Below are 25,757 nucleotides of genomic sequence, written 5' to 3'. Positions count from 1 at the left end.
CCTGAATGCCTTATGAGTCGAACATTTTGGCTCCCGAACACTGCAAACCTGGAAGTGAGTGTTTGGGTTTGCAAACATTCTTTGGAACCCAAATGTCCAACACGACTTCTGCAGCTTCTGACTGAGTGCAGGAAGCCGCGCTTTGGTTTCCGAATGTTTTGGAAGTCGAACGGACTTCCGGAACAGATTCCGTTCGACTTCCAAGGTACCACTGTAGATGCAAATGAATAATGAAATATATCTCACCATAGTGGAGAAAACCATGGCCAGATTCCTACCCCCATCTGGTCGACTTTGCTTTGGCAAGTATAAGAGAAGTGGGAAAGCTTTTTCTATGTTGCCCTGGGCTCCTTTAGTAAGACTATAGGGCCACTGACTTACCGGGGTGTGAAAGTCAGGAGCCACCCACAAGTAATAAGGACTATGGCAGAGAGAGTGTCAGCAGATGAGCTGTTAGCCATAATTGTATTTCCATGCTAGAAAAGGCTCAGCCTGTTGAATTTCTCCATGCTGCACAGCTGTTCAAAGTTGCAAGAGGCCTGCTCTTCCCCAGCGCAACCTCTAAACCAAGCAAATACCTCATGTTTCATGGGCTAGAGAGGGGGATAGAACAATATTTAAGATATACTGTACAGCTTAAGATGTACATGCTTTGATAAATTCAAGAGTTGCTAAAAAGCAAGCTGTACATTCTAAGAGAATTTGTGGTGGTAATTTATATACAGCTCTTAATAATATGCCAGTCATCTTTTTCTTATTTTAGCAAAAAGGATTTAAGCCTCTGATATTAATATATCCATTTAAGTGTTTGTATCATCAACTCACTCCCACTTGGCCCCCTGGGGGAAGGAAAGCAGTTAACCCCCCTTCCCTTTTGACTGCTGCTGCCCCCCATGTAACAGCCCCTCCTCTACAAGGCCACTTCTGGCTAAGAGGGACATGGAGGATTTGCTCCAGGAAGAACCCAAGCTCCCCATAGCTCCCAAAGCAATGTGTGGCTCAGAAAATGGAATGCTCTGGAATGTGCTCTTCTGTCCAACTGATCTAAGGACTGCTCTTCATCTTTTCCTTTGCAGCTTTGAAGCTGCTTAGAAAGGAAAGGGACAGGATGGGGAGAAGAGCCCTTGGACTACCTTGTAAAATTGTAAGTAGTTTATTTAGTTTTGCCACAGCCTGATGCTTATCAGCTTTCCGTGATGCGGAGGACAGCTTTTCCCTGCTGGCACCAGGGTTGTGGAATGCCCTCTGGGCTCACCTACAAGATCAGCAGCTCCATTCTGCTGCCTCGTGAAGACAAAACCCGCTGAGGCAAGCATTCCCCTGAGCTTGACCTTCCTGATCTGTTTTGTTTAACTGTTTTAATTGCTCTGCTTTTTAACTGTCTTGTTTCATTGTCTATTTTAATTATGGATGCTTTGCTGGAATTGTTTCACTGTGCATTTTAATTATTTATGGATTTTATCATTTATAACTACTTAGAAGAGATTTTGGCATGCAACAACAATGGCAGCATAGTGGGATTCAGTAAACAGTAAGAGGATTCAGTTCCATACTATAAAAAGTTGGTGTGCTTCCGGAGGCGGCGCGAACGGTAATGGCTGCCCGCTCCTGACAGGGAGAGGGAAGCTCCGCTGAAACGGGTCACTCGCTGCGGCGAAGCGGGGACCCATTAAGGAAAACCACAGGCGGCAGAAGCCTGTGGTCCTGAGACCCGGCGGGCGCCAGAAGCAGCCCCCAAAACGCTGAAGGGACCCCGTAAGGGGCTCCGGATCGCAGAGGGGGTAGCGGCGCTGTGGGTCATTTCGCGATCAGCGGAGTGAAGCCGCGTTGCTGTTGCCGGTGAGCGCCGACCTTTCTTCTTGAAACCGTTAAATCTGGAAAGCAACAACCCGTGAGTAATTCGGATCCTACAAATTTTAAGGCTTTTAAGACTGTAAATTTGGCTGAAAGCGGAGTGACGATAAACAGGAAGTCCGTCTTCCGCTGACACTGAACTTGAAAGTGAAGAGCAGGAGGAGTGGAGACAAAGAGTAACGTTTTAACTAACTGACCTGGCACCTATTTAAACTGTCTTATTGGGCGGATTAAGGACCTTAAGTGGCTGATTTTTTGGACTTATACTGAGACAAGGATACCTCTCTTCTGCTGAGATATTGGATTATAAATTAAAGTAAGAACCCCAGGTGCTGGAGCTGCTAGAGCAACTGAGCAGTCAGTCTGCAAACTTGGTTACTTTGAATCTGAACTTTGAAATATTCTGAGTTCGAACTTGCAACTTTGAAACACTTGCTGTCTAAGCACTATTGGAAACATTGTTTTGTTTTAAGTATCAACTCTGCTAAAATTTATATTTGTGGAGGTCTTTGGACACTGAATTAGATTTACTAATTTGAATTGGACTTGCCTTCCTCTCTAAAGACATTTTAAGCTCCCCCTAGAGGATTTTGGACCTACAGCAGTGACTTTGTTTTACTTTCTCTTTCCCGGCCTCCTGTTTGACTGTTACCATCTGGGCCGTTGCTTTCTCATGGGAACATTTCAGTTTGACCTTGGTCTCTAGATAACTTTGGAATGAGTGGAACAAGAAAAAGGGGAAGAACCAGACAAACAACTTTAACTTTATCTGCAGCCTCACAGCGTAGATCATCTGTGCCTGCTTTGCCTTCTACTTTGCCTCCTGAGATAGAAGCGGCTTCCCTGTTACGGTCAGGGGAGGGAGAAACTGAGGAATTACAATTGGAAGATATGGCCTCAGGAGCAAGTGGCTCTATTTTGGAGAAAATTTTTGAAAAATTGGAGGCTTTGGACAGAAAGGTTGACCAGCAAACAGCTAAAATTGATCAAAATACAGAAAGTCTGGACAGATTAACTGGACAAGTGGCACAGAAATGTTCAATCTATCGGAGAATTGAAGGAGGCTGTAGGTGAGAATCGGAAATTGGCTGAGGATACTAGCCAAAGACTAAGACAGCTTGAAAAAGAAGTAAGACCACTCAGCAAACAAGTAGGAGAACATCAGATCTACTTCTCTATGACAGAACTTCGGAACAGGGAGGCCAACTTAAGGATACGCTCAATACCAGAAGTGGAAGAAGGCAACTTAACTGAGTTCCTAACTAAAGAATTCTCCAAGTTCTGGAACCTAGAAGAAAAAGAATTTAAAATAGTATCTGCTTTCAGACTTGGAAGACTTATAAGGAAAGAGAAGCCCAGAGATTGTTTGATAATACTGAGATCAAAGGAGGAAAGGGACAAGATTTTGGGTCTGCACTACGGAAAGTCACTGGACATTTTGGACAAAAGAATTGAAATCTACAAGGATATTCCTAAACAACTGTTGGATCTCAGATCTGATTATTCGGAACTAGCAAAATTGTTAAGGAGCAACTCAATTATCTTCAGGTGGGAGTTCCCCCAAGGATTATCGTTTACTTTTAGAGGGAGGAAGATTAAAATTAGAACGCCGGAGGACAGAGACAAGTTTTTGGCAGCACACGGAGAAGACCTTCACAAAGGACTCGGATTACCTCCAGGGCCTGAACCTTCAGGGGAACCTGCACCCTCGGATCCTCAAGAACCGGAGAATAAGGTACCTCCACAGCAAGAATAAACAGATTTATTCAGGATGTCTCTGCAACTTTTGAGTTGGAACATAAATGGCTGCAACATTCCAGAAAAAAGGAGAAAAATCTTTCACATATTAAATAAGGAACATTTGGACATTATCTGTTTACAAGAAACACATGTGATTAGGCTCCACAGAAAAGTGTTAATAAACAAAAGACTTGGCCAGGAATTTATATCTTCGGACACAGTAAAAAAGAGAGGTGTGGTGATTTATGCAAAAGAGAGCCTTTCACCTAAATTTCTGTTCAAAGACGAACATGGAAGAATTTTGGCAGTAGAAATACAATACCAAGGAGAAAAAATCTTGATATTAGGAATTTATGCTCCAAATGAAGGGAAATCGGAATTCTACAAGAAATTGCACGAGACCATGCTGGATTATCTGGACTACAACAACATCATCATGATGGGAGATATGAACGGAGTTGTATCAACTAACATGGATAAGTCACAGAACCAAAATATTACCAAAGATGGGAGACTATCAAAGACCTTATTTGAAATGACAGACAATATGGATTGGATTGATATTTGGAGAGTGAGAAACCCCTTGGGAAGGGAAGGAACATTTTTCTCTGAAGCCCAACTGACTTGGACAAGAATCGACCAAATATGGATAACTAGAGGTCTGGCACCCAAGATTAGAAAAGTGGAAATCTGCCCAAAGACATGCTCCGACCATAACGCACTGAGAATGGACATGACATTGATCCCAACCGGTTCCTTCAGATGGAAGATGAATGATGGCCTGCTTAGAGATCAGGAGATTACTGAGAAGGCCCAAAAAGCTTTAAAGGACTACTTTGAGATCAACATGAACACTACAGTGGAAAAAAGAACTATCTGGGACGCAAGCAAGGCCGTGATGAGGGGGTTCCTGATACAACAGAACACTGTAAAGAAAAGGAAACAAAATGAAAGGAAAGATAAAATTCTGGAAAAAATTAAGGAGTTAGAGAAGAAGCTAAGATCCAACCCGAAGTCTCAGCCGATTCTGAGAGAAATTAAACTTTACCAAGCACAATATTCTAAACTGATAAACCAGGAAATAGAATGGAAAATTAAATTAATGAAACAAAAAACTTTTGAATCGGCTAATAAATGTGGAAAACTGCTAGCCTGGCAGTTGAAGAGGAGACAAAAGTTAAACACAGTGACAAATTTAGAGATTGAAGGAAGATGTATCCAGAACCCTGGAGAGATTAGAAAGTGTTTCCAGAGATATTTCAAAAAATTATATACTCAAGGGCCACAAGACGAAACTGAGATTAAACAATTTTTGGAGACAAATGGACTAGCAAAGTTGTCAGAAGAAAACAGAACAATCTTGAACGGCAAAATAACACGACAAGAGATTGAGCAGGCCATCCAGAACATGAAATTGGGCAAATCTCCAGGACCAGACGGGCTGACCTCCAAGTATTATAAGACACTGAAAGATTATCTGATACAACCACTGATGGAGGTCAGCAATGAAATTATGGAGGGGAAGAAGGCGCCAGAATCGTGGAAGGAAGCTTTCATCACATTGATACCAAAATCGGAAACTGAAAAGACACAACTTAAGAACTACCGTCCCATCTCCCTTTTAAATGTGGATTACAAAATATTTGCAGATGTTTTGGCAGGTAGATTTAAGAGGGTTTTAAACAAAGTAATTCACAAAGACCAGGCAGGCTTTCTCCCAGGTAGACATATGTCTGCTAATACAAGGAACATTATAGACATATTGGAACTTTTACAAACAGACATAAACACTAAAGCAGTTTTAATTTTTATAGATGCGGAGAAGGCCTTTGACAACATATCCTGGAAGTTCATGAAGGGAAATTTAAAAGAAATGGGAGTGGGCCGGGGGTTTGAGAATGGGATTGATGCAATTTATTCAGAACAAAAGGCTAAATTGATAGTTAACAATGTGGTTACAGAAGAGTTTAAAATTGAAAAAGGAACACGACAAGGCTGCCCGATCGCCCCGTTATTATTTATTTCGGTCCTGGAAGTGCTCCTGAACATGATTAGAGGGGACCGGTTGGTGGAAGGGATACAGGTCGGAGCGAAACAATATAAACTTAAAGCGTTTGCAGATGACTTAGTTTTGACATTACAGGAGCCAGAATCTAGTACGAAAAGAGTATTACAACTGATTCAAGACTTTGGTCGGGTGGCGGGATTTAAACTAAATAAACAAAAAACTAAGGTGTTGGGGAAAAACTTGACAGAGATTGAGTCGGAACGGTTTCAGAGAGAGACAGAATTAACTGTGGTGAAGAAAGTGAAATACCTAGGGGTAAATATAACAGCAAAAAATCTGAGTCTGTTTAAAGATAACTATGAAAAATGTTGGTCTGAAATTAAGAGAGACTTGGATAGTTGGTCAAAATTAAAACTTTCATTGTTAGGCCGAATAGCTGCCATCAAGATGAATGTATTGCCAAAAATGTTGTTTTTGTTTCAGACTTTGCAGATTGTAGACAAAACGGAGTGCTTCCGGAAGTGGCAGAAAGATATCTCTAAATTTGTCTGGCAGGGCAAAAAGCCCAGAATTAAGTTTAAGATATTAACGGACGCGAAAGAAAGAGGGGGCTTTGCCCAGCCAGACTTAAAGTTGTATTATGAAGCCGCAGCTTTTTGCTGGCTAAAAGATTGGCTACTTCTTGAGGACACGGATGTGCTGGATCTGCAAGGTTTTAACAATGCATTTGGATGGCATGCATATTTATGGTATGATAAGGTTAAGATTAATAAGGCCTTTAAGAACCATATTGTCAGAAAAGCAATATTTAATGTCTGGACAAAATACAAAGACTTATTGGAGAACAAAACACCGAGGTGGTAGTCACCCTTGGAGGCTAAGGCCTGAAAAAGACCTAATATGGAGGCCAACTGGCCAAAATATTGGGAAATTTTAGAAAGAGACGGAGACAATTGGAAATTGCAGAGTTTAGAGAAAATGAAAGATAAAGTGCGAGACTGGTTACACTATGCTCAGATTAAAGAAGTGTTTAAGAATGATAAAAAGTTAGGATTCCAGGTGGAGAAATCGAAATTGGAAACAGAATTGTTAGAACCTAAGACTAAGGTACTTTCAAAAATGTATAACTTGCTGCTGAAATGGAACACACAAGACGAAATGGTTAAATCAGCTATGATAAAGTGGGCTCAGGATATTGGGCATAACATAATGTTTGAGGACTGGGAAAGGTTGTGGACCACTGGGTTGAACTTCACTGCATGTAATGCACTGAAGGAAAATGTAATGAAAATGATATATAGATGGTACATGACCCCAGTGAAATTGGCTAAAATATACCATTCGTCTGATAATAAATGTTGGAAATGTAAGGAAAATGAAGGAACATTCTTTCACCTCTGGTGGACCTGTCCTAGAGTGAAGGCCTTCTGGGAAATGATTTATAATGAGCAAAAAAAGGTGTTTAAGTATACCTTTACTAAGAAACCAGAGGCCTTCCTTCTGGGCATTGTCGGCCAGAATGTGTTAAAGAAGGACAGAACATTTTTTATGTATGCTACAACGGCGGCAAGGATACTCATTGCTAAGAATTGGAAAACTCAAGATCTACCCACACTGGAAGAATGGCAGATGCAGTTGATGGACTATATGCAACTAGCCGAGATGACTGGCAGAATCCGCGACCTGGGAGAGGAGAGGATTGAAGAAGACTGGAAGAAATTCAAGATTTATCTACAAAAGTACTGTAATTTGGCTGAATGTTAACAAAGATGCCAGAGCAGAAACAACTGTCTACCATCAAATTATATTTCATATTAGAGTTTAACCTAAATTATTGGATTTAAGATTTTAAACAAAACGATAATTTGCTTGGAAAAATTTTCTTTTTAATAATGCAAGTGGAAGCAGGAGGCGTGAGGGAGTCCAAACTAGAATGAAAAGATGTTATAAAATTTATTTTGATTGTTAAATATGTATTTGTATGAAAAAATCTTAATAAAAAATTATATATATATATAAAAAAAAGTTGGTGTGCTTTTCTTTAATTGCTAAATTCCCCAAAAGGAAAACAAATAAATGAGAGAGAGATGCACCAACAATGTCTTTATGAAGGAAGGACACACACCAGTAACAGGGAGTTGCAAGAGTATATCCTATATCATCAGCTATGACCACATTTGGAATTTGAAAACCAGCCCAACCGTGATGAAACCAACCTTCATCTCATACTTGTTTTCTTGATAGGAGCTATATGTGACATTTTGGAAAGTTACAAATCCATCTTGACTAGGTGCATTCACTACATTGCAATTTCGCCATAATACTGGAACCACCAATCTTCCAAGCATTTATGTATTCTTCACGGGACATACAGCCTTCTGCAGCCTGCTGCCACTTGGCTGCCGAGGGACTCGCTGAACAGAGCCTTCACGGCTGCTGGGATCTAGCAGAGCTTGGTTCCCAGTTGCTGCAGAGCTGGTTCTTGTTCTCCCTACCAAAAGGAAAACAAAGGGATGCTAACTGCAGAGCTGTATTTTGACCAACTATCAATTGCTAGCATTGCTCAAATACATAAAATTTGCCTAAAGGTTATCTATAACACGATATACTCTTAAGTTTGCTCTTTTTTGCTTTTATTATTTACCGTATTTTTTGCTCTATAAGACTCACTTTTTCCCTCCAAAAAAGTAAGGGAAAATGTGTGTGCGTCTTATGGAGCGAATGCAGGCTGTGCAGCTATCCCAGAAGCCAGAACAGCACGAGGGATTGCTGCTTTCGCTGCGCAGCGATCCCTCTTGCTGTTCTGGCTTCTGAAATTCAGAATATATTTTTTCTTATTTTCCTCCTACAAAAACTAGGTGCGTCTTTTGGTCTGGTGTGTCTTATAGAGCGAAAAATACGGTAATTTTAAATAGCAAGTCAAACATTAAAAAGCAAGTTAACACATGTAAATAAACACAAGCTGTCAGATCAGTAGTTAACATAGCAGTCCATAGATATCACTCTTACTATTTAACATAATATGAGTAATTGTCTCTTGTCTTTCACTCTGTCTTACTGAGGATCATGAACAAAACTATACTTCACCTAGTAAAGCATGTGGGTAATATTCAATATCAGTCATAGAGTAGACCCAATGAAATCAATGGACTATTCTGAGTATTACCAATGTCGGATATCATCCTACAGGTTTATGGCATCAAGAACTTTGTTGTTTGAATAAGAAATTTTAAAAGCCAATTTCTTTATGGACTTGTGATGTCAGCCTTCTCTGACCCATATATTTATTAATTTGGTCCTATATGCCAGATAACATGTTCTTAGTACCTAAGAAGGTGGATCAGTTTCCCCACCCAATTATGGGCAAGTGGTCATACAAACTGTGGCCATTATGAAATTCTCACTGGGTGCTGCTCATTTAAGGTAACCAAATATTATTACTAAAGGATCTTTTGGTAAATCATGACCAACAATACTGCCAATAGTATTATTTCTGCCATTAGAGTTCCAGTATTTGTGGAAAGGTTGCAGAATGTGAAATATGTTTACTCTAGAGGCTTGAAAATGCTAGCACTGATCTCTCACTTTGTCTTACTAGTGTTAAATACCATCTGAATAATAGTTGTGAGCTACAGTCTGACCAAATATTTAAGGAAAGCAGCACACTAAGCCAGACTGAAAGAGGAGCTCAGCTCAACATCAGCAAAGGCTTGCTTCATCCATCAACACTTATTCAGAATTATTATCCTAAACTTTACTTTTACAAACAGTAACTATCCAGGTAGCATAACCAAGTCCATCATCCATTGCCTCTGACCGTCAATACTCCCTGCAACTGGCAAGGGACCTAAAGCCAGCAGAGCTTCTCTCTCTGTATTCCTCCCTCTTTCCTCACCATACAAAAAAAAAATATTCTCCCTGCTGACATCATCTTCGATTCTTGGCGTAAGAGAGAACTGCTCTGCATTTAGGAATCCTGGGCCTCCTCCAAAATAGCAGGACTATTGAAAGCAACAACTGCACAACACACATTGAATTTCCGTTAAAAGCAGAAAAGCTTGCACTTCCTCAAACAAGTCAGCAACTCTCATCCCTCCCAACTGACTGGTGGGGCTGAGATTCAAGGACACCTTTTGTCTAGATGTCCCAGCTTCTCCTCACTGGGTCCAATTTTATGACAAGGTGTTTTTTCCCCTTACCATTTGCATCAAAGTGAGCAACTATGTAACTAGAGCCAGTGTGGTGTAGTGGTTAAGAGTGGTAGTCTTGTAATCTGGGGAACCGGGTTCGAGTCTCCGCTCCTCCACATGCAGCTGCTGGGTGACCTTGGGCCAGTCACACTTCTCTGAAGTCTCTCAGCCCCACTCACTCACCCCACAGAGTGTTTGTTGTGGGGGAGGAAGGGAAAGGAGAATGTTAGCCGCTTTGAGACTCCTTAAAGGGAGTGAAAGGCGGGATATCAAATCCAAACTCTTCTTCTATGTGGCATTTCAGGGTGAAAACATAGTTCTTCTAGTACATAATAATTTTTCACAATGCTTCAGAAGGGTATATTTCAGATTCCCAAATTAAGATCTAGCAACTATTAAAAGATGGTATTCTATGCTCTTGGCATTATAATACTGAATGAAGACATATTCAGGCCTATCTAAAAAAGTAATACTGTAAGCCTGCAACTTACACGGGGGGGGGGGGGGGGATAATGCCAAAATCACATATAGCCAAAGCAGACTGGATGCAATGGCAGGTGGGAGTGCCAAAGGCTTTTCTCCCCATATGCCAGCCCCCTTTCTGCCCCCATTTTTTAATTTTATTTTTATTTTTTGCCAAGCACATAAAGCTGAATGTGCACAAGTTAAATCATGCATGTAAGTTGCTGGCTTGCTGTACGTATTTCCAAGCAGCATCCACAGAAGTTACTGCTACGCTAATATAATATAATGTAACACTAATATAACAATGCATATAATAGCACATTGTGTCACCATCACCACAAAGTGGAGAGAACAAGGTAAAAGCAAATCTCGAGCCTTAGGATTCCCTGGGACTGTGGTTTCCAGGGCTGGAGGAAAAGGGTGGGGTAGAAGTTGATAATCTCTGGCGCCATCTCCCAAGGAAAGCTATACATTTCTTTGTCACTTCACAGAATCACAGAACTGTGGAGCTGAATGTGACCCCGAGGGTCATCTAGGGCAACCCCCTGCAATGCAAGAATTTTTTTGCCCAGTACGGTGGTACCTCGGGTTACAAACACTTCGGGTTACAGACTCCACCAACCCGGAAGTTGTACCTCAGGTTAAGAACTTTACCTCAGGATGAGAACAGAAATCACGCGGTGGTGGAACGGTGGCAGCGGAAGGCCCCATTAGCTAAAGTGGTACCTCAGGTTAAGAACGGACCTCCAGAACAAATTAAGTTTGTAACCAGAGGTACCACTGTATTTTCCCCTTTCATAAGAGTCCATCATTATGTAGACTTGGAATTTTTGTTCTGAATGTATCTATCCAAACCCTTGTGCTATTTGAGAAATTTGTTAAAGTCCATCCTTTATGTTATATACCAAGAACTCCAATCAAAATCTTAAAGCAGGAATCAATGCCTTTACCAATGCAGCTGCAGGGTGGATCCCTCGGCTTCCCCAGAGGGCATTACTGCTCCTAAGTGTCTGCAGCTTCCTTCTGCAATTCCAGCCTGAGACCTCATGCTTCCTGGTGCACACAGAGCACTGAAGGGCAAACAGCAGCCAGTGCCAGCTGCAGATAAAACTGCTGGGGAGCAAGGAAGGGACAAAGAGGGACAGGGCAGAGGAAGGAGTCTCTCTCTTGTGTATATGCAATGGCATTCTGAAGGGGACACACACACACACACACACACCACACTCAACTTTATATTGCCACACGCATACAAAACTGCTCTTGAAGGATTTGCCCAACGTTTTCAAGAACACTAAATTCAGGTATCAAAAAGAATGGATAGAACATTTTAGCCCAGAAGTCTGAATTCCAAAAGCTGAAGATTCCAACGTTATATCTTAGGATGAACAGGTTATGCAGTATGAACAGAAAAGGAAACTGTACAAGCACTCCAAGCTCAGTCAGAGCATCTCAGAAAAGTAACTCAGCCAGAGCTTTCGAGCACATGGCAGCACATGACAGGCTAATGCATCTGACAAAGGGGCCTCTGCACGCATTGCAATGTTCAGGTGTGTCTGAACCAGGCTATCGTGATCCCAAGTAGCAAAAGGCACATGGGTGGCACAATCCAAAATAGCTAAATCTATGCATGTCATGGGAAGGCATTCCTCTGTGGACACAACCCAGTCTGCCTTTTGGTCTTGACATGCAGCCCCCTCAGAAATCACAAAAAAATTGAGTCCCCTCTCCTGCCAAGAAGGTGCATTTAGGATACACCCAAAAGAAAATATACCGTCTTCCACATTCTCTTAATAAAGTGGCAGTAGTATTAAAAGCTTCCTAGGTTTCCTCCCCACAAATGCCGCCTCCTTAAAACTGCAATGAGCACCACAGAGTGTTAATTTTGTATAAGTTAAAGCACTAACCACATTTACTTGGAAACAGGTTCTGCTGAAATCAATAGTACTTACTATCAAGTAAATGTGTTTAGGATCTGGAAACAAGAGAATAACTTTTTGAAGGGGATTCTCTTTTGGTCACAGAAGGCTGAATTAAAACCCAGTAGGTAACGAACACACACAACCTGCAAAAGGAGAGAACAGGCAGCAAGAAAACTGGAAAGAGCCAGGGGGACCTTGAGAGAGAGGCGAGCAAGCTGCAGCAGGACTGTAGACCACAGCCTTAGTAGCTCTTATTCTCGGAGGTCGAAGGGCAGAGGAAAGTGAAAGTGGTGCAGGGATTTTACTGGTCTTGGCAGAGACAAATGGGGGCTCTAATTCAAAGAGAGACACAGAAACAAATTAGAAACACCACATGGCGATAGACACAGAAACAAACTTGCAAATGCTCAAATATCCCAACAAATGTTCAAAGATGTATGACTTGAATGCTTTGTTACAAAGGGTTATGTAATCATGGCTATTTTTACTCCCCCTATACAATTCACAATTAGTGGAATAATTCTGCATAGATACTTGTATTATGATCTTTTAGCCAGGTTGAAGGATTTAGGAGGAAACAGGGGCTATATCACCTCTATTTCAATCTCTTCAGTTGTCTTCTTGCAATTCTAAGCTATTATGTGATGCACCAAAGGATCTTGAATTTGTAAATATGCACATGGATTTCTGTGAAATGTTCCTGATAAGATGCTAAATGACAGAAGCATAAGCAATGCATTGGATCAATTTTGCTCCATTCTACTTACAAAGAGGCACATGCATGGAGAGAAGAGAAAACAAGGCTCACAGGGCAAGGTAAGAAGGAATCTGGTTCTGTTGTAGCAACCTTCATTGTGGCCGTGACTCCACTGACCCACTAGTGCACAATGCAGAATGAGGGGCAGGCACAGCTTGGGGGGATTCCGTGGTGCAACAGGGTGGAAACACAAGAGGCATTCGTGTTTCTCCCAGACTTTCCTCAGTCTCAAAATCATTTCTTTCTCTCAACAGTCCTAAATCACCTAAATATGTTCATCCCAACCACTGCAGAAGACAACTCACTTACGTGTGGTTAGGATTTTGTGTTTCTGGAGAAGGAACTTATACTGCCTTTGTTCTAACTCAATGTAGTGTGGTAAAACTGACACATAAGATCTCTTTAAAGAATTATAATATAATAATCACAATGTCATTATTATTCAACGACTTGCTTCAACTTGTTTTATGCTGCTCGCAAGGCAGCCAGTGTGAAACACTCCAGTTGTTCTGGAATCGCTCCCATCACCCCTGATCATGCTGGCTGGGACTGATGGGAGTTGTAGTCCACATCATCTGGAAGGTGCCCAATTGGCTGTCCTTCCCCTGAGCAAGAGTGGCTGACAGATGTTAACACCTGATGCTTCACACCAGTTCTACCTCTGTGTAAAACCACTCACCGCCTGAATGGCTCCCTGAATTCCCCGCCTTTGGTATCTTTCAGGGCTGTTCAGGAACCTTTTAATATTGCTCAGGCTGAATACCTCCGCTAAGCCAAGGCTAACGATTCATCAACATGTATTGTCACAACATTACCAGAAAAAAATACTGAAGGTCTTTTATGACCACATAAAATAGCAGGTCATATATTCCTATCCAACATTGCTGAAAAAGTGTGGAACAACATGGGACCAGATACCATAAACATAGGAACTAAAATCTGAAACTAGTGATTTCATGTCAAAAATACCCAATGTGAAAAAGAGGCCTTGCTCCCAAAGGATTGGGAAGTGAGCAACAAAACATCTGGGAGATGGAGGCAGCAAATTATAAGCTATTTCATCTAATGCTTGATCCACCTATATTCGTGGAGACATTACTAAAGAAAGAAGCACAAGCTTTGTTCAAGAAGAGTTAGCATGACTTTTGCAAAGGCAAGTACTGCATCAGCAATCCTCTGAGTGTTAACAAGCATGTTAATAGAGGAAGATATTATATACCCTATTTTTCGCCCTATAGGACGCACCATCCCATAAGGCGCAACTAGTTTTTTGGGGGGGAAATAAAGGGGGGAAAATTATTTTCCCCCCCCCAGGCGCGGGGCTGGGGTGGGGGAAGCCCGAGCTTCCCCCGACCCCAGCCCCCAGAGCAGGCAACTCTCCGCAAGCCACAGGAGCTCAGCGCCAGGCTCCCGCGCCTTGCGGAGAGCTGCGCTAAACCTGGGCGCGCTGAGCTCATCGCGCGCAGGCTTCAGCATGCAGGCAACTCTCCGCAAGCCGTGGGAGCCCAGCGCCGGGCTCCCGTGCCTTGCGGAGAGCTGCGCGAAGCCTGGAAAGCGAGAGGGGTCGGTGCGCACGGACCCCTCTCGCTCTCCAGGCTTCAGCGAAAGCCTGCATTCGCCCCATAGGACGCTCACACATTTCCCCTTCATTTTTGGAGGGGGGAAACTGCGTCCTATAGGGCGAAAAATACGGTACTTTGAACTCACAAATATCCCCCACCATAGTGGCAAAAGTTCTCCTCATATGAATCAGTAACTGGTCAAAGAACAAGAAAGAGGATAGATGCAGGATATAAGCTGCAGAGTTTGCAAGGATCTGGGGTGACTGGTAGCATATAATACAGTCATAATACAATCATATAGATAATTTATGATAATGATGCCAAGCAAATAACCCAATGAAGCAGAAAGCTAATCTGTGAGCAAGCAGGTAAGGGGAGGTAATAATGAAAAGGCTCCTTAGAAAGAAATTTCCTGCAGACCAGGGGACGGTAAGAACAGGGTCCCGAAACCCAGAAAGGCATCCAAATTGCAAGTTGAGAAGCTTAAAAAGTTAGAGTGTTTTTTAAAAAAACTTTTTAAAATAGCAGATAAAACCTTTTTGCAGGAGCAACGCCGAGCCTCTTTATATAGATCCCCGCTGTGCCACCATCTTCCCAGCTAATCTGTATTTGATTTATTGTAAATTATTGCTTATTTCTGGAGCTTTTTAACAGGTTTTATTGGATTTGCTGCTTTTGTAACTGGATTTGTAACGGCTTTTAGCCAAATACAGTAAATACTGTATTTAAGTAATTTGAGTCAGGCGTACAGCAGTTCAATAGGAGTAAGTGGGGGAAAATAATTTCAACTTCTGTACACTGATGAGGCCTGAACTGGTAGTGATTAACCAGGAAAGAAATTGGGAGGCCATGCTGCACCTCTCAAAGAAGATGTTGATGCAACTGCTGTGAAAAATACAAATTCCAGGCTTGGGGTTATTTATTTATTTATTTATTAATGTGTCCACCGCCCTTCCTTGAAAGCAGCCAAAAATGCTTGTCTGGTGACAGTAACGTATATGGTGAAAACATGGGTGCCAATTTGGGCCTCTGCCTTCCTACCCTATACATGTAATATGAAGCCTTCAGCTTGCTAGACTGTTTCATCTGGGTACCAGTTTGAGTCTGTAATGCCTTCCATAATCAATTGTGTGGTCGTAGCTGAGAATACATTCCTGGTTGACCCATCTCAAAAGGATACCGTGAAGCTGGGAAAGATGCAGAAGAGGACCACCACCATGGCCAAGGAACATGATTCCCACGGGGAAAACTAATGTACTTGGAACTTTTTGGTTTAGAAAAGAAAGGAAATTATTGGGGTGGGAAAGCATGATAAAAGTTTATAAAAATTATGCATGTTGTGGAGAAAATGGATAGAAAGAATTTTCTTTTAATATTAGAACCAGAGCCATACAATGAAACGGTGTGGAAGTTAATTAAAAATGAAACGTAGGAGCGGTTCCTAAAAAGCGTTCTTCAAGTAGTCATTGGCTGGAAGCACAAAGCCAAATGATCATCTGAAGCCAAATGGATGAGACCTGTTCTCCGGATATTATCCAGGTTTTGCAGCAAGCTTCATCAGTCCATAATGCTAAATAATATAGAATACAGAATGGCATTCCAGTTACAATAAACGAATGCCCACAAAATACATTCAATACAGTGGTACCCTGGGTTACGCACACTTCAGGTTACATACACTTCAGGTTACAGACTCCGCTAACCCAGAAATATTATCTCAGGTTCAGGTTGCTTCAGGTTGAGAACAGAAATTGTGCTCCAATGGTGCGGCATCAGCGGGAGGCCCCATTAGCTAAAGTGGTCTTCAGGTTAAGAACAGTTTCAGGTTAAGAACGGACCTCCAGAACAAATTAAGTACGTAACCCGAGGTACCACTGTACCCATCTCATGTTGTATTTTAATCACTCAACACGGTTCATTCAAGACAAAAGGTACTCACAGGCACAGCAAATGTAGAAACTATAGATTGTAGAAACTGGTGATACCAAGCATTTAAATACATTACAGGAGCTTGGAATCCTGTTAAAATATAGAGTTTGGGATATACTCGTCGTATAAGACTACCCCCGCCTGCAGCAAACTAGAGGCAGCCCCCCCAAACCTAAAGCCCGCCAAGCGCCGCCAGGGCAGAGCGTGCACCCCTCCGCTGCCTCTGCCATCGCAGCAGCAGCAGCCCGAGGTGAAGCGAGTGAACCCCGACCGGCCGTCCAGCAAAGCAACGGGCTGCACTCACCGGCTGGTAGTTCTGGCAGTTGTGGGCATGCCCAGCTCCTTGGAGCCCCGGCCGTGGGAAGGGGGAGGCTGCTGCGGTTGCTGCTGCTTCGGGAGGCGGCCAGGGATGGAGGTGGGAGGCAGCTCTTACCATCCTTCTGCCAGTTGCCGTTCCAAGTTAGCTGCCACTGCCACCACCTGCCACCACCGTATAAGACGACCTCCGACTTTGGAGAAGATTTTCCGGGGTTCAAAAGTTGTCTTATACACCAGAACATACGGTACTTGGAACAATATACACATGATAGAGATTGTTGATAAGGAAATTTGTGTGCATTTGAATACATTACAGGTGCTTGGAACAATGTACACATGATAGAGATTGTTGATAAGGAAATTTGTATGGTATTAGCAAATTTAAAAACTCAATTAAAATCACAGAAAATGGACAAGTTGGTGCAGATCACAAAGGAGTTAAACACTTACACTGAAGAGATTAAGAAATTGAAAATGCTGAAATTTAATAGGGATAAAAATGATTATGCCCATAACAACATATACTGGTGGATTAATGACGATAAAAAGGGTAAAATCCAAGCCAGAAGACACGACAGCACTAGACCACGTGATTTCCCTAGTGATTATGATTCTATCAGTGCTTCCAGCCACAGTGACAGCAAGACGGAGAGAGATAGGGAATTGAAGCTTAGGTCCAGCAGGCGTTATCTGGGTTTTCGCAGGAGCCGGGGAAACGCCCGTCCAGGAGGAAAGGATTCCAACAGAATCATTCGTTGTTAATTTGTCTTCTGACGAGTAAATTAGAGTGGAAATATACTTGAGAAAGGATTGGGTTTTGTGCCCACACCTGGCTATTCCGCCTTTCAAACTCGCGTAGAAGTTCATAAAAGCTTAGAGACTTTTTTGCAGGCGAGATATACCAGCCTACTCCATTGAGAATTAAGTCCTGGTTCAATCCTATAACACACAATCATTATATCCAAACATATCAGTCCTTAGTGTTAAGAGATATAGAGAAAATCGAGTGGAAGAAACAGTATAAATCCTTCAATTTGTCTAGGGAAGAAAACAATATTCTTAAAGAGATTTCTGAGAAAAAACATCTCGTTATTAAACAAGCAGATAAGTGAGGGGCCGTTGTAGTTTTAGATAAGCAAGTGTATGAATAGGAGACCTTTCAACAGTTGAGTAATCACAATTATTATCAACCCGTGAATTATGATCCAACTAATGAGGTCAGACGTAAGCTTTTATTGGTAGTCCAAGAGGTGTCTGCCCTTGGTTTAATATCTGACCAGTTAGCTGAATTCTTAGTACCAGAACATAGTTGTGTTCCAAATTTTAATACCCTCCCCAAAATTCATAAAGGGATTTCCCCCCCCTCCCGGCCACCCCATTATCTCTGGGTCTGGGTCCTTCCTTGAGCCTGCAGGGCAATTTGTGGATTCAATCCTTAATCCTTTGGCAATAAGAACCCCATCCTACATTAAGGATACTCAACATTTTATTTCTGTCATAGAAGGTCTCGCTGTTCCCCAAGGTGCTATATTAGCTACTTGGGATGTTGAAGCTTTGTATACTAATGTTTCATTGGATAGGTTACATTCCCTGGTTGAACAAATACTGCATGACAATAAAACAATAATCAAAATGATCCGCTGGTTCATGTGTTATTCAATCTGTTGGACCTTATTCTTGAAAATAATTTCTTCCGCTTTAAAGAACAGTTTTATTTTCAATGCAGGGGCATGGCAATGGGCGCCCATTGTGAACCATCCCTCGCCTGTGTCTCTATGCGTTATTTTGATTTAGAATATATTTTGAGAGATTCGAATCCATTTAGGAAGCATTTATTGGCTTATTATCGTTACATTGATGATCGTTACATTGATGATTTTATTTTTGTTTTGGACCAGGATATATTCTTGGAATTTGACATTTGGTTAAATCAATGTGATACAGCTTTAAGATTTACTGGTAAAAAGAGTGAGGTTAGCATTTCCTTTCTAGAAGTTGAATTACTTTTGTTACTGAACGTAATGAACATGTCATTAATTTACGCCCATTTTGCAAACCTACTGATAGGAATTATTTACTTCCTTATCATTCTAACCATCCAGTCCACTTAAAAAATAGTCTCCCATTCAGCCAATTTATTAGACTTAAAAGAAGTTCTTCCCTCGATACTGATTTTTTAAAAATAGAGGCTATCTGGAGGAAATAATTCAAACGGCCTTTGAAAGGGCTAAAAGAACTTCTAGGCAGGAATTGTTGGTACCAAAACCCAAAAACAATCAGGACAGGATTTTTGGTTCTATAGAGTACAACTATTTATCTTCTATTGAAAGAGTGATTACGAGACATTGGCACATCATTTCCCATATTCCAGGCTGTGAAAATGTGCCCATTTTAGGCAAAAGGCGTACTAGATCGCTTAGGGACATTCTTTCCCACACTGATCTACTTGAATACCATAATGACGACCCACACACTACGCTGAAAGGGCATTATAGATGCAGTCATTGCACATGTTGCAGATTTGCTTTGCCCGTGAAATCATTTACCAACACAATAAATGGGCGAAAGATTGTCTTGCAACAGTTTACAAATTGTTCTACAAAAAATTGTGTGTACTGTATCTGTTGTGCTTGCGGGCTTTTATATGTAGGTCCTGTGCAATCAGGACTGGAATTTATGAGCAAAGGTCCAAAATATGCAATGCTCGCCTACACGCCCCGTTAGTCCAGCATTTCCAGAAAGAGGCCCATACTGAAAATGACCTGAGTTTTTTCATCCTGTGGACTTTAAAAAAACTACCTTTTAGATCTGTTGATGTATGAAGAGCCTTGATACAAAAAGAGTACAAATTAATATTTCAACTAGGAACCTTGTTTCCAAAAGGTTTGAATACTGAATTTGACCGTGGTTGTTATATATAAATCTATTTTTGTGTCTTTGATTGTTTAGCAATAACAGGGAAGTGTTACTGCACCTTTAACCATGTATGAATGTGATTATTGATTCCAAGCACCTGTAATGTATTTAAATGTTTGGTATCACCAGTTTCTACATTTGCTGTGCCTGTGAGTACCTTTTTTCTTGAGTGAAACGTGTTGAGCGATTAAGCAAGATACAACATGAGATGGGTATTGCGTGTATTTTGTGGTCATTCATTTACTGTAACTGGAATGCCATTCTGTATTATTCCATATTATTTAGCATTATGGACTGATGAAGTTTGCTGCAAATCCTGGATAATATTCGGAGAACAGGTCTCATCCATTTGGCTTCAACTGATCATTTGACTTTGCGCTTCCAGCTAATGACTACTTGAAGAATGCTTTTTAGCAACCGCTCCTACGTTTATGGCTTTGTGCTTCCAACGACTATTTGTTCCAGCTATGTTGACATACTTATTGCATACATAACCAGTACAGCAATGAGAGAGACACTGGTACATTCTATGTTTATGAGTAGCTCCAGGCTTGGTTATGCACACTGCACTTTAGTTTGCTCATTGTCTAGTTGGCTTATGAGGTTATATACTTATTCTAGTAAAATTGTTGTTGTTTATATTCATAAGCCAGTTCTGGTGTTGTTGGAAAGAAAGTGAAGTCAGCAGCCACTTCTCTGTTCCAAACTTTGCCTTCCAAAAGCTGCTTTTCCAATAACAAAACAAAAAAAGAGGACTATTTTGTGTGCACTATGTAATTTGATGCTTAATTCAGAGGAGCCACAAATGTCAGGCTGTAGCAGTTGCTCCTCTCCACACAGCAGCACTCTTCTCCTCAATCAGAAAGATGGGGTGGGGGGGGAGAATGAGGGCTCTTTGCTTATTTCAATGCCCCCTCTCAGCCTTAAAAAGCGTGATCTATAGTCCTGACATGACAAGAGTGCTACAATGAAAGTGGGGAGTAGGTGAACAGGATGGCAAGATCTGGGCAACTTTTAGCACAGCTCAGGGTGGTAGATACAATATCAGAGATGGGAGAAATTAACAAGCAAGCCCAAACACAGAATAAATCCAGGGGGTTGTATGTGGGACCTCGGCCTTTGATCAGTAGGAAGCCATCCAGTTAAGTGGTCTAGCGCTGCAGACTCCAGTACGGGACCAGAAGAATTAACAGATCATTAGGTATGTGAATGCATGAATGAATGCTCATCAACATGCAACCAAGAAGGGCCCTGAAAGAAGCCAGAGGGCGGCCTCTTGTGCTCAGCTCCCCACCTCCTGCAAGCTTGTCTCCTGTTGACCCACTTTCTTTCCTTCCCACACGTGTGCCTTCATCTCAACTGCCATGTCTTCCTAGTGGCTGAACAGCTTCCCCATAGTCTTCACAGTTTCTACTGCAAACTCACCTTTTCTGTGCTGCCTTCTAGTACTTAAGCCTCATCTCCCTGGTCCTCTGCCTCCCGCTTTATAAAGCCTTGTTTTTGCCCTTCTCTTGAATGAGACTGTAACCTGGAAACCAGATTATATCCAGTGCTAAGCACAAACATGGTCAGAATTGCTGTGAAGGGGCCTTGGCTAAGAACAGACGGTGCTATGACATAAGATAAGGCCAGCAAAGAACTACTGCTTCTGGTCAAACAGATATGCTAATTAGAAGCAATAATTCTGAACTATGACAGGCAAAATGTTCGTTCCTGAACTGTAGAAGAACAGTAAACAAGGCGAACAAAATTGTATCTGCTCTAATAATGTAAATATTTACTGATCTTTCAAATGCTGCCTGAGAAACAGACATAAAGGGTGATCTGGAATGTATATCATATTGGGACTGCAATGCTCAATGCACTTTGACAAGTCTAATTGAAAATCAAAAGAATTTACTTCCCAAGAAGCCTAGTTAGGATTAGACTGAACACAACACAAGAATGTACAGTTGCATTTTATTGAAAACTTGCTGACTCAGCAATAGCTCAGAGGCAGAGCTTTCCCTGACATCTCCAGGGGAAAAGACACACGTGAAACCCAGGAGAACAGCTGCCGGTCAGTGTTGACAACACTAAGCTAAACAAATGGCTGACTCATAACAAGAGGGTTTCCTATAGTCCCAGGAACACAATACCTATTACACAGGATGTTATCTACAGCTTAGAAAGTGGATGTTAAAAATCAGTAAAATAAATTCATGCAGAGAGTGGCACTTATTTTTTAAAATCTTTGGTTTTAATGGATTGTGTGCAAAAGAGGATCAGGCTTGAGTGATATAGAAAATATCAGAGGTCAGAAAATGGACATTCTAATTTCAACTGCATAGCAAAGAGAGTAGTTTTTAAAATGGCTTTATACTTTCAAAGATGTATAACTTCAGTCAGATTTGCATGATTTATACAATTCTCAGTTTGCAACTTGAAAGCTATTAACATATGGAAAGAAAATGATACTGTAGGCCCATCCTAGCAGCTTAACATCTTCTTCAAATTGAGAACTGACTGTGGAAAATAATCAAAATGTAGGAGAGGTACTCAGATGCTTAAAGATACTCTTATCGTTGCTACTAGTTTCCCTGGCACAAATTAAGCCCTGATGAGCAGCAGCCTTTAACAAGCACCTCTTTCCTTAAGGGATGGGGCACCACTAACCTCGCGCTGGCTCAGGAGCAGCCTCAGCACTGACAAGCCTCTGCCCAGCACACATGGAGCGCAGCATCTGGAAAACAGCCAAAGGTGCCACATTCATGCGCAAAAGGTCCAGCAGAATCCTAGAAGGGAACATAGGTAGACATTAAAAGTACTATACTAACAATTCATTGTCTGGAAATTAGATTTCCTGATTTGTTTCTTGTTGCTGGGTTGTTTTTTTTTGGGTTTTCCCCCAAAAACGCAGACTGCAGTTCACATTCTCTTTAACGTAGGCCCTGTTTTATGTGAAAGTGTCATAGAATCATAGAATTGTAGAGTTGGAAAGGATCACGAGGGTCATCTAGTCCAGCCCCCCGCAATGCAGGAGTATTTTGTCGTCCAACGTGCAGCTCCAACCCACAACCCTAAGATTAAGAGTCACATGCTCTACCGACTGAGCTACCCTACAGTCAATTAGTCTTGAAACAGTTACAAAAACATGTCCTGCAAATTCAAATTCAGTGCATAGGTATTATCCCCATATTGTGGACGGGACTGGAGACAATGTGGCTTACAACATACCATTTATCCCCACAATGTGCGTGAGCTTCCAGCAAAATATTAAAACACAAAAAACCTCAAACATTCAAAACTTCCCTGTACAGGGCTGCCTTCAAATGCCTTCTAAAAGCCAGAGAGATGTTTACATGGGGCAGGGGGAGATAGCTCAGTTGGTTAGAGCATGGTGCCGATAACACCAATGTTTGATCCCCAAACGGGACAAATGCGTATTCCTGCTTTGCAGTGGGTTGGACTAGATGATCCTGAGTGTCCCTTCCAACTCTACAATTCTATGATCCTATGGCTGCCTGAATCCAGTTCTACAACCCTGCCGGGAACTATCATTCATACTGCAACTGAGACTGACAGAGGGAGTGGTTTACAGAAAAACTTTGAGCATAAGAGGTAAAAAACGAAGGTCCTGGGAGCTCTGAGTAACACAGGCAGGAGTACCTCTCTGCTGCCAGCTAATGCTGATTCCTCTAAGAGCAGATGCCACTTATAGACTACTCTGGGATCCCTGGCCCCACAAGATACTCTTTCCTGCTACATAATATAGTTGGGGGGCGGGTGGAATTCAAGCATGTCACATGTAGTGCCTCTGACCCCTGTGGTTGTGGGAGAACTTAAGAGGAGTGCCAAGTGGCACTATTTCACTTCCTCTGCAATGTTATGTAGTGGCACTGGAGGGAGTCACCATCAACAGCTGGCAGGCGAAGGCTTCCTTGCTCCCACAGGGAACTGGTTGCTTTTAGTGAAGCTGGTGCTGTTCTGTCCTTGCTATGCCTGTCTGTGCGGTTTCAAGAGATCTTCTGTGGGTGGTGTTAGAATTCCTGCTCCATGATTGCTGTCATGGATTGTTGTCCTTCCCATGACAGTGTATGTTTTGACTCCACAGAGTGGGAAGTGACGGAGACAGGATGTTTGTGTTCCTGTGTTCCGTGAAGTGGGACTATTGACCTTTGTTCTTTTTCTTTGCTGTCTGATGCTAGTGCTCTGTGTGTGTTTATATGTAAATAAAGTAGATTAGCCAAAATGCTGTGTTGCTGAGGTCTGTTATGCAAACTGTGAACACTCTGTGGATCCCTAAGTGTGCCTGTGTCTGTTGGCATCGGTTGCTCTGATGTTCGGGCAGAAGAAAGCTTTTGAAGCTCCTGAACAAAAGACCAGGAGGGAGAGTCATGCCATTCGGGCATGTGCCTCTGCCAGGGTCCTGCTCAAGTGTAGGACGAGCTCCTGACATGTGGGTGGGTGTTATTCTACGAATGCTTGTTTTATTTAATAATGGGTTTACACACACCCCTCCAGCTTTTCACCTGTCCTTATTTATCTGCAATCTGCCTGCAGTCCCATCAGGGCAAAAGGCAGAGAGTAAAGAACAACTGGCAATAACAGTAACCATAGTCTGGTTTAGCAATGCGGAGCCTTTGATTCCCCCTCCGGCTTTTGTGTGCCGCCTTTCGCGCGGGGGTCGCGGGGCGGATTACAAAGGCGCGTCACGTTACGCCGCCCCCCCCCCCGCTCACTTGAACACTTCCGGGTCGAGACCGCTCCCCGCCGCCTGCGCCAGCTCGAACAGTTCTGCCTCTTCCGCCGTGAGGAGCTTCCTCCGGGGACGAGGCGCTCCGGCCCCCGCCTTCGCCAGCCCCGCCGCCGCCGCCGCCGCCTCCGCGCCCGGGCCAGACATCGCCCCGCCAGCCGGCGCGAAAGGCATGCTGGGAGCGTCGCCGCGCCCGGCGCCCGGCCCTGCCGCGAAGCACTCTGGGAAGCGAAGGTGGTCGGAGGCGGGGAGGCGAGTCGCGCACGCGCGGCCCCGGCGCAAAAGCCCCGCGCCGCGTCCGAGGGGCGGGGAAGCCGGGAGGGAGCAGCCCCCCGCGCGCGCTCAAGGGGCCGGAGGCCGCCGACGAGCCAGGCAGCAGCGCCCCCGGACTGCCCTCGCCTGAGCCCTCGGGGGGGGGGGAGGCAGATTCCTGGGGCGCCCCTCGGCCAGGACCCGCTCGCCGGTCTGGACGAGGCAGACGTGGCAGAAGTCAAGCGGGGGGGGGGCTTCTCCCTCCCTCCCCCGCCGCAGAGTCCCCTGGCCCGGTGGTGCAGGATCCGTTTCACGTATTGCAGCCTCGGGCTGCGGACGAGACGCTTGAAAGAGGACAGCCTCTCTTAAAAGACTCCTAGCCCCTTGGCCTCCTGGCTTAGGCCTGGGGAGAGGGCCAGGCGCCGGGAGAGAGGCGTGAAGAACTACTGCCCAGTTGTTGCTCCCTCCCTGGTCAGGTGTCCAAGGGGGCTGTGGCTGTACAAATCCAGTGGCCCTGCTCTTTCTAGCTTGTGCTAGGTCCTGTGGTGGTCATACCATGAGGTCCTGCAAGACTGTGTTCTACAGTGGTACCTCAGGTTACATACGCTTCAGGTTACAGACTCCGCTAGCCCAGAAATAGTACCTCGGGTTAAGAACTTTGCTTCAGGATGAGAACAGAAATCAGGCTCCAGCAGCGCGGCAGCAGCAGGAGGCCCCATTAGCTAAAGTGGTGCTTCAGGTTAAGAACAGTTTCAGGTTAAGTACGGACCTCCAGCAAATCAAGTTCTTAACCTAAGGTACCATTGTACTTAAGTCGCTGGAAGCCTAGTTATTTCTGAAGGGCCTGTCCAAAATACCTTCTGGGGGAAAGGAAATCTCCATGCAGATACTTTCCAAATTGCAATCCTATGTCAGAAATGAGCACCTCTCAGCTTAGGGCTCCTTCAAATGATCCATTTAATGAGCTTTCTTTTTTAAAAAATATATTTTTATTATCAATTTCAACATAACCAATTATCAAACCATATAATCACATACATTATTCCCCCCTTTCCCCCCTCCCCCCCGAGACTTCCCTCGGCTCCTCTCTCTGATTTCTCAGCACATATTAT

The 25,757-nt window shown here is 43.0% G+C and overlaps 2 protein-coding genes across 2 annotated transcripts in view; one reads left to right on the top strand and one right to left on the bottom strand.

Moving 5' to 3' along the window:
- The first annotated feature begins 137 nt into the window (after positions 1-137).
- TNFSF4 (TNF superfamily member 4) overlaps positions 138-25,757 on the top strand; it is a 40,595-nt gene continuing 14,975 nt past the window's right edge. The window contains exon 1 of the mRNA XM_081915190.1: positions 138-1,144. Within this exon, the coding sequence (XP_081771316.1) occupies positions 1,109-1,144 (36 nt within the window). The 5' untranslated portion in view covers positions 138-1,108. The remainder of the gene's footprint in view (positions 1,145-25,757) is intronic.
- LOC309372720 (mitotic-spindle organizing protein 2B-like) lies at positions 7,691-24,555 on the bottom strand. Its single transcript, XM_081916528.1, has 4 exons — positions 24,380-24,555; positions 22,314-22,432; positions 12,371-12,508; positions 7,691-8,093 (listed from the first exon to the last, which is right to left on the bottom strand). Exons 1-4 carry the CDS (start codon positions 24,538-24,540, stop codon positions 7,951-7,953), a joined length of 561 nt encoding a protein of 186 aa, XP_081772654.1. The 5' UTR covers positions 24,541-24,555; the 3' UTR covers positions 7,691-7,950.

This window comes from Podarcis melisellensis (assembly GCF_964234715.1).
Source record: "Podarcis melisellensis genome assembly, chromosome: 6".
NCBI classification, from domain to species: domain Eukaryota; kingdom Metazoa; phylum Chordata; class Lepidosauria; order Squamata; family Lacertidae; genus Podarcis; species Podarcis melisellensis.
This window is presented reverse-complemented; position numbering and strand designations above follow the sequence as displayed.

Coding starts and splice junctions, on each gene's coding strand:
- LOC309372720 (XM_081916528.1), bottom strand. CDS start 24,540: ATGTCTGGCCCGGGCGCGGAGGCGGCGGCGGCGGCGGCGGGGCTGGCG. Junction 12,509..22,313: donor TGCTCCTGAGCCAGCGCGAG/GTTAGTGGTGCC, acceptor TCTTTGAATTAG/AGCCCCCATTTGTCTCTGCC. Junction 8,094..12,370: donor TTGCTCGCCTCTCTCTCAAG/GTCCCCCTGGCT, acceptor TCCTTTTGGTAG/GGAGAACAAGAACCAGCTCT.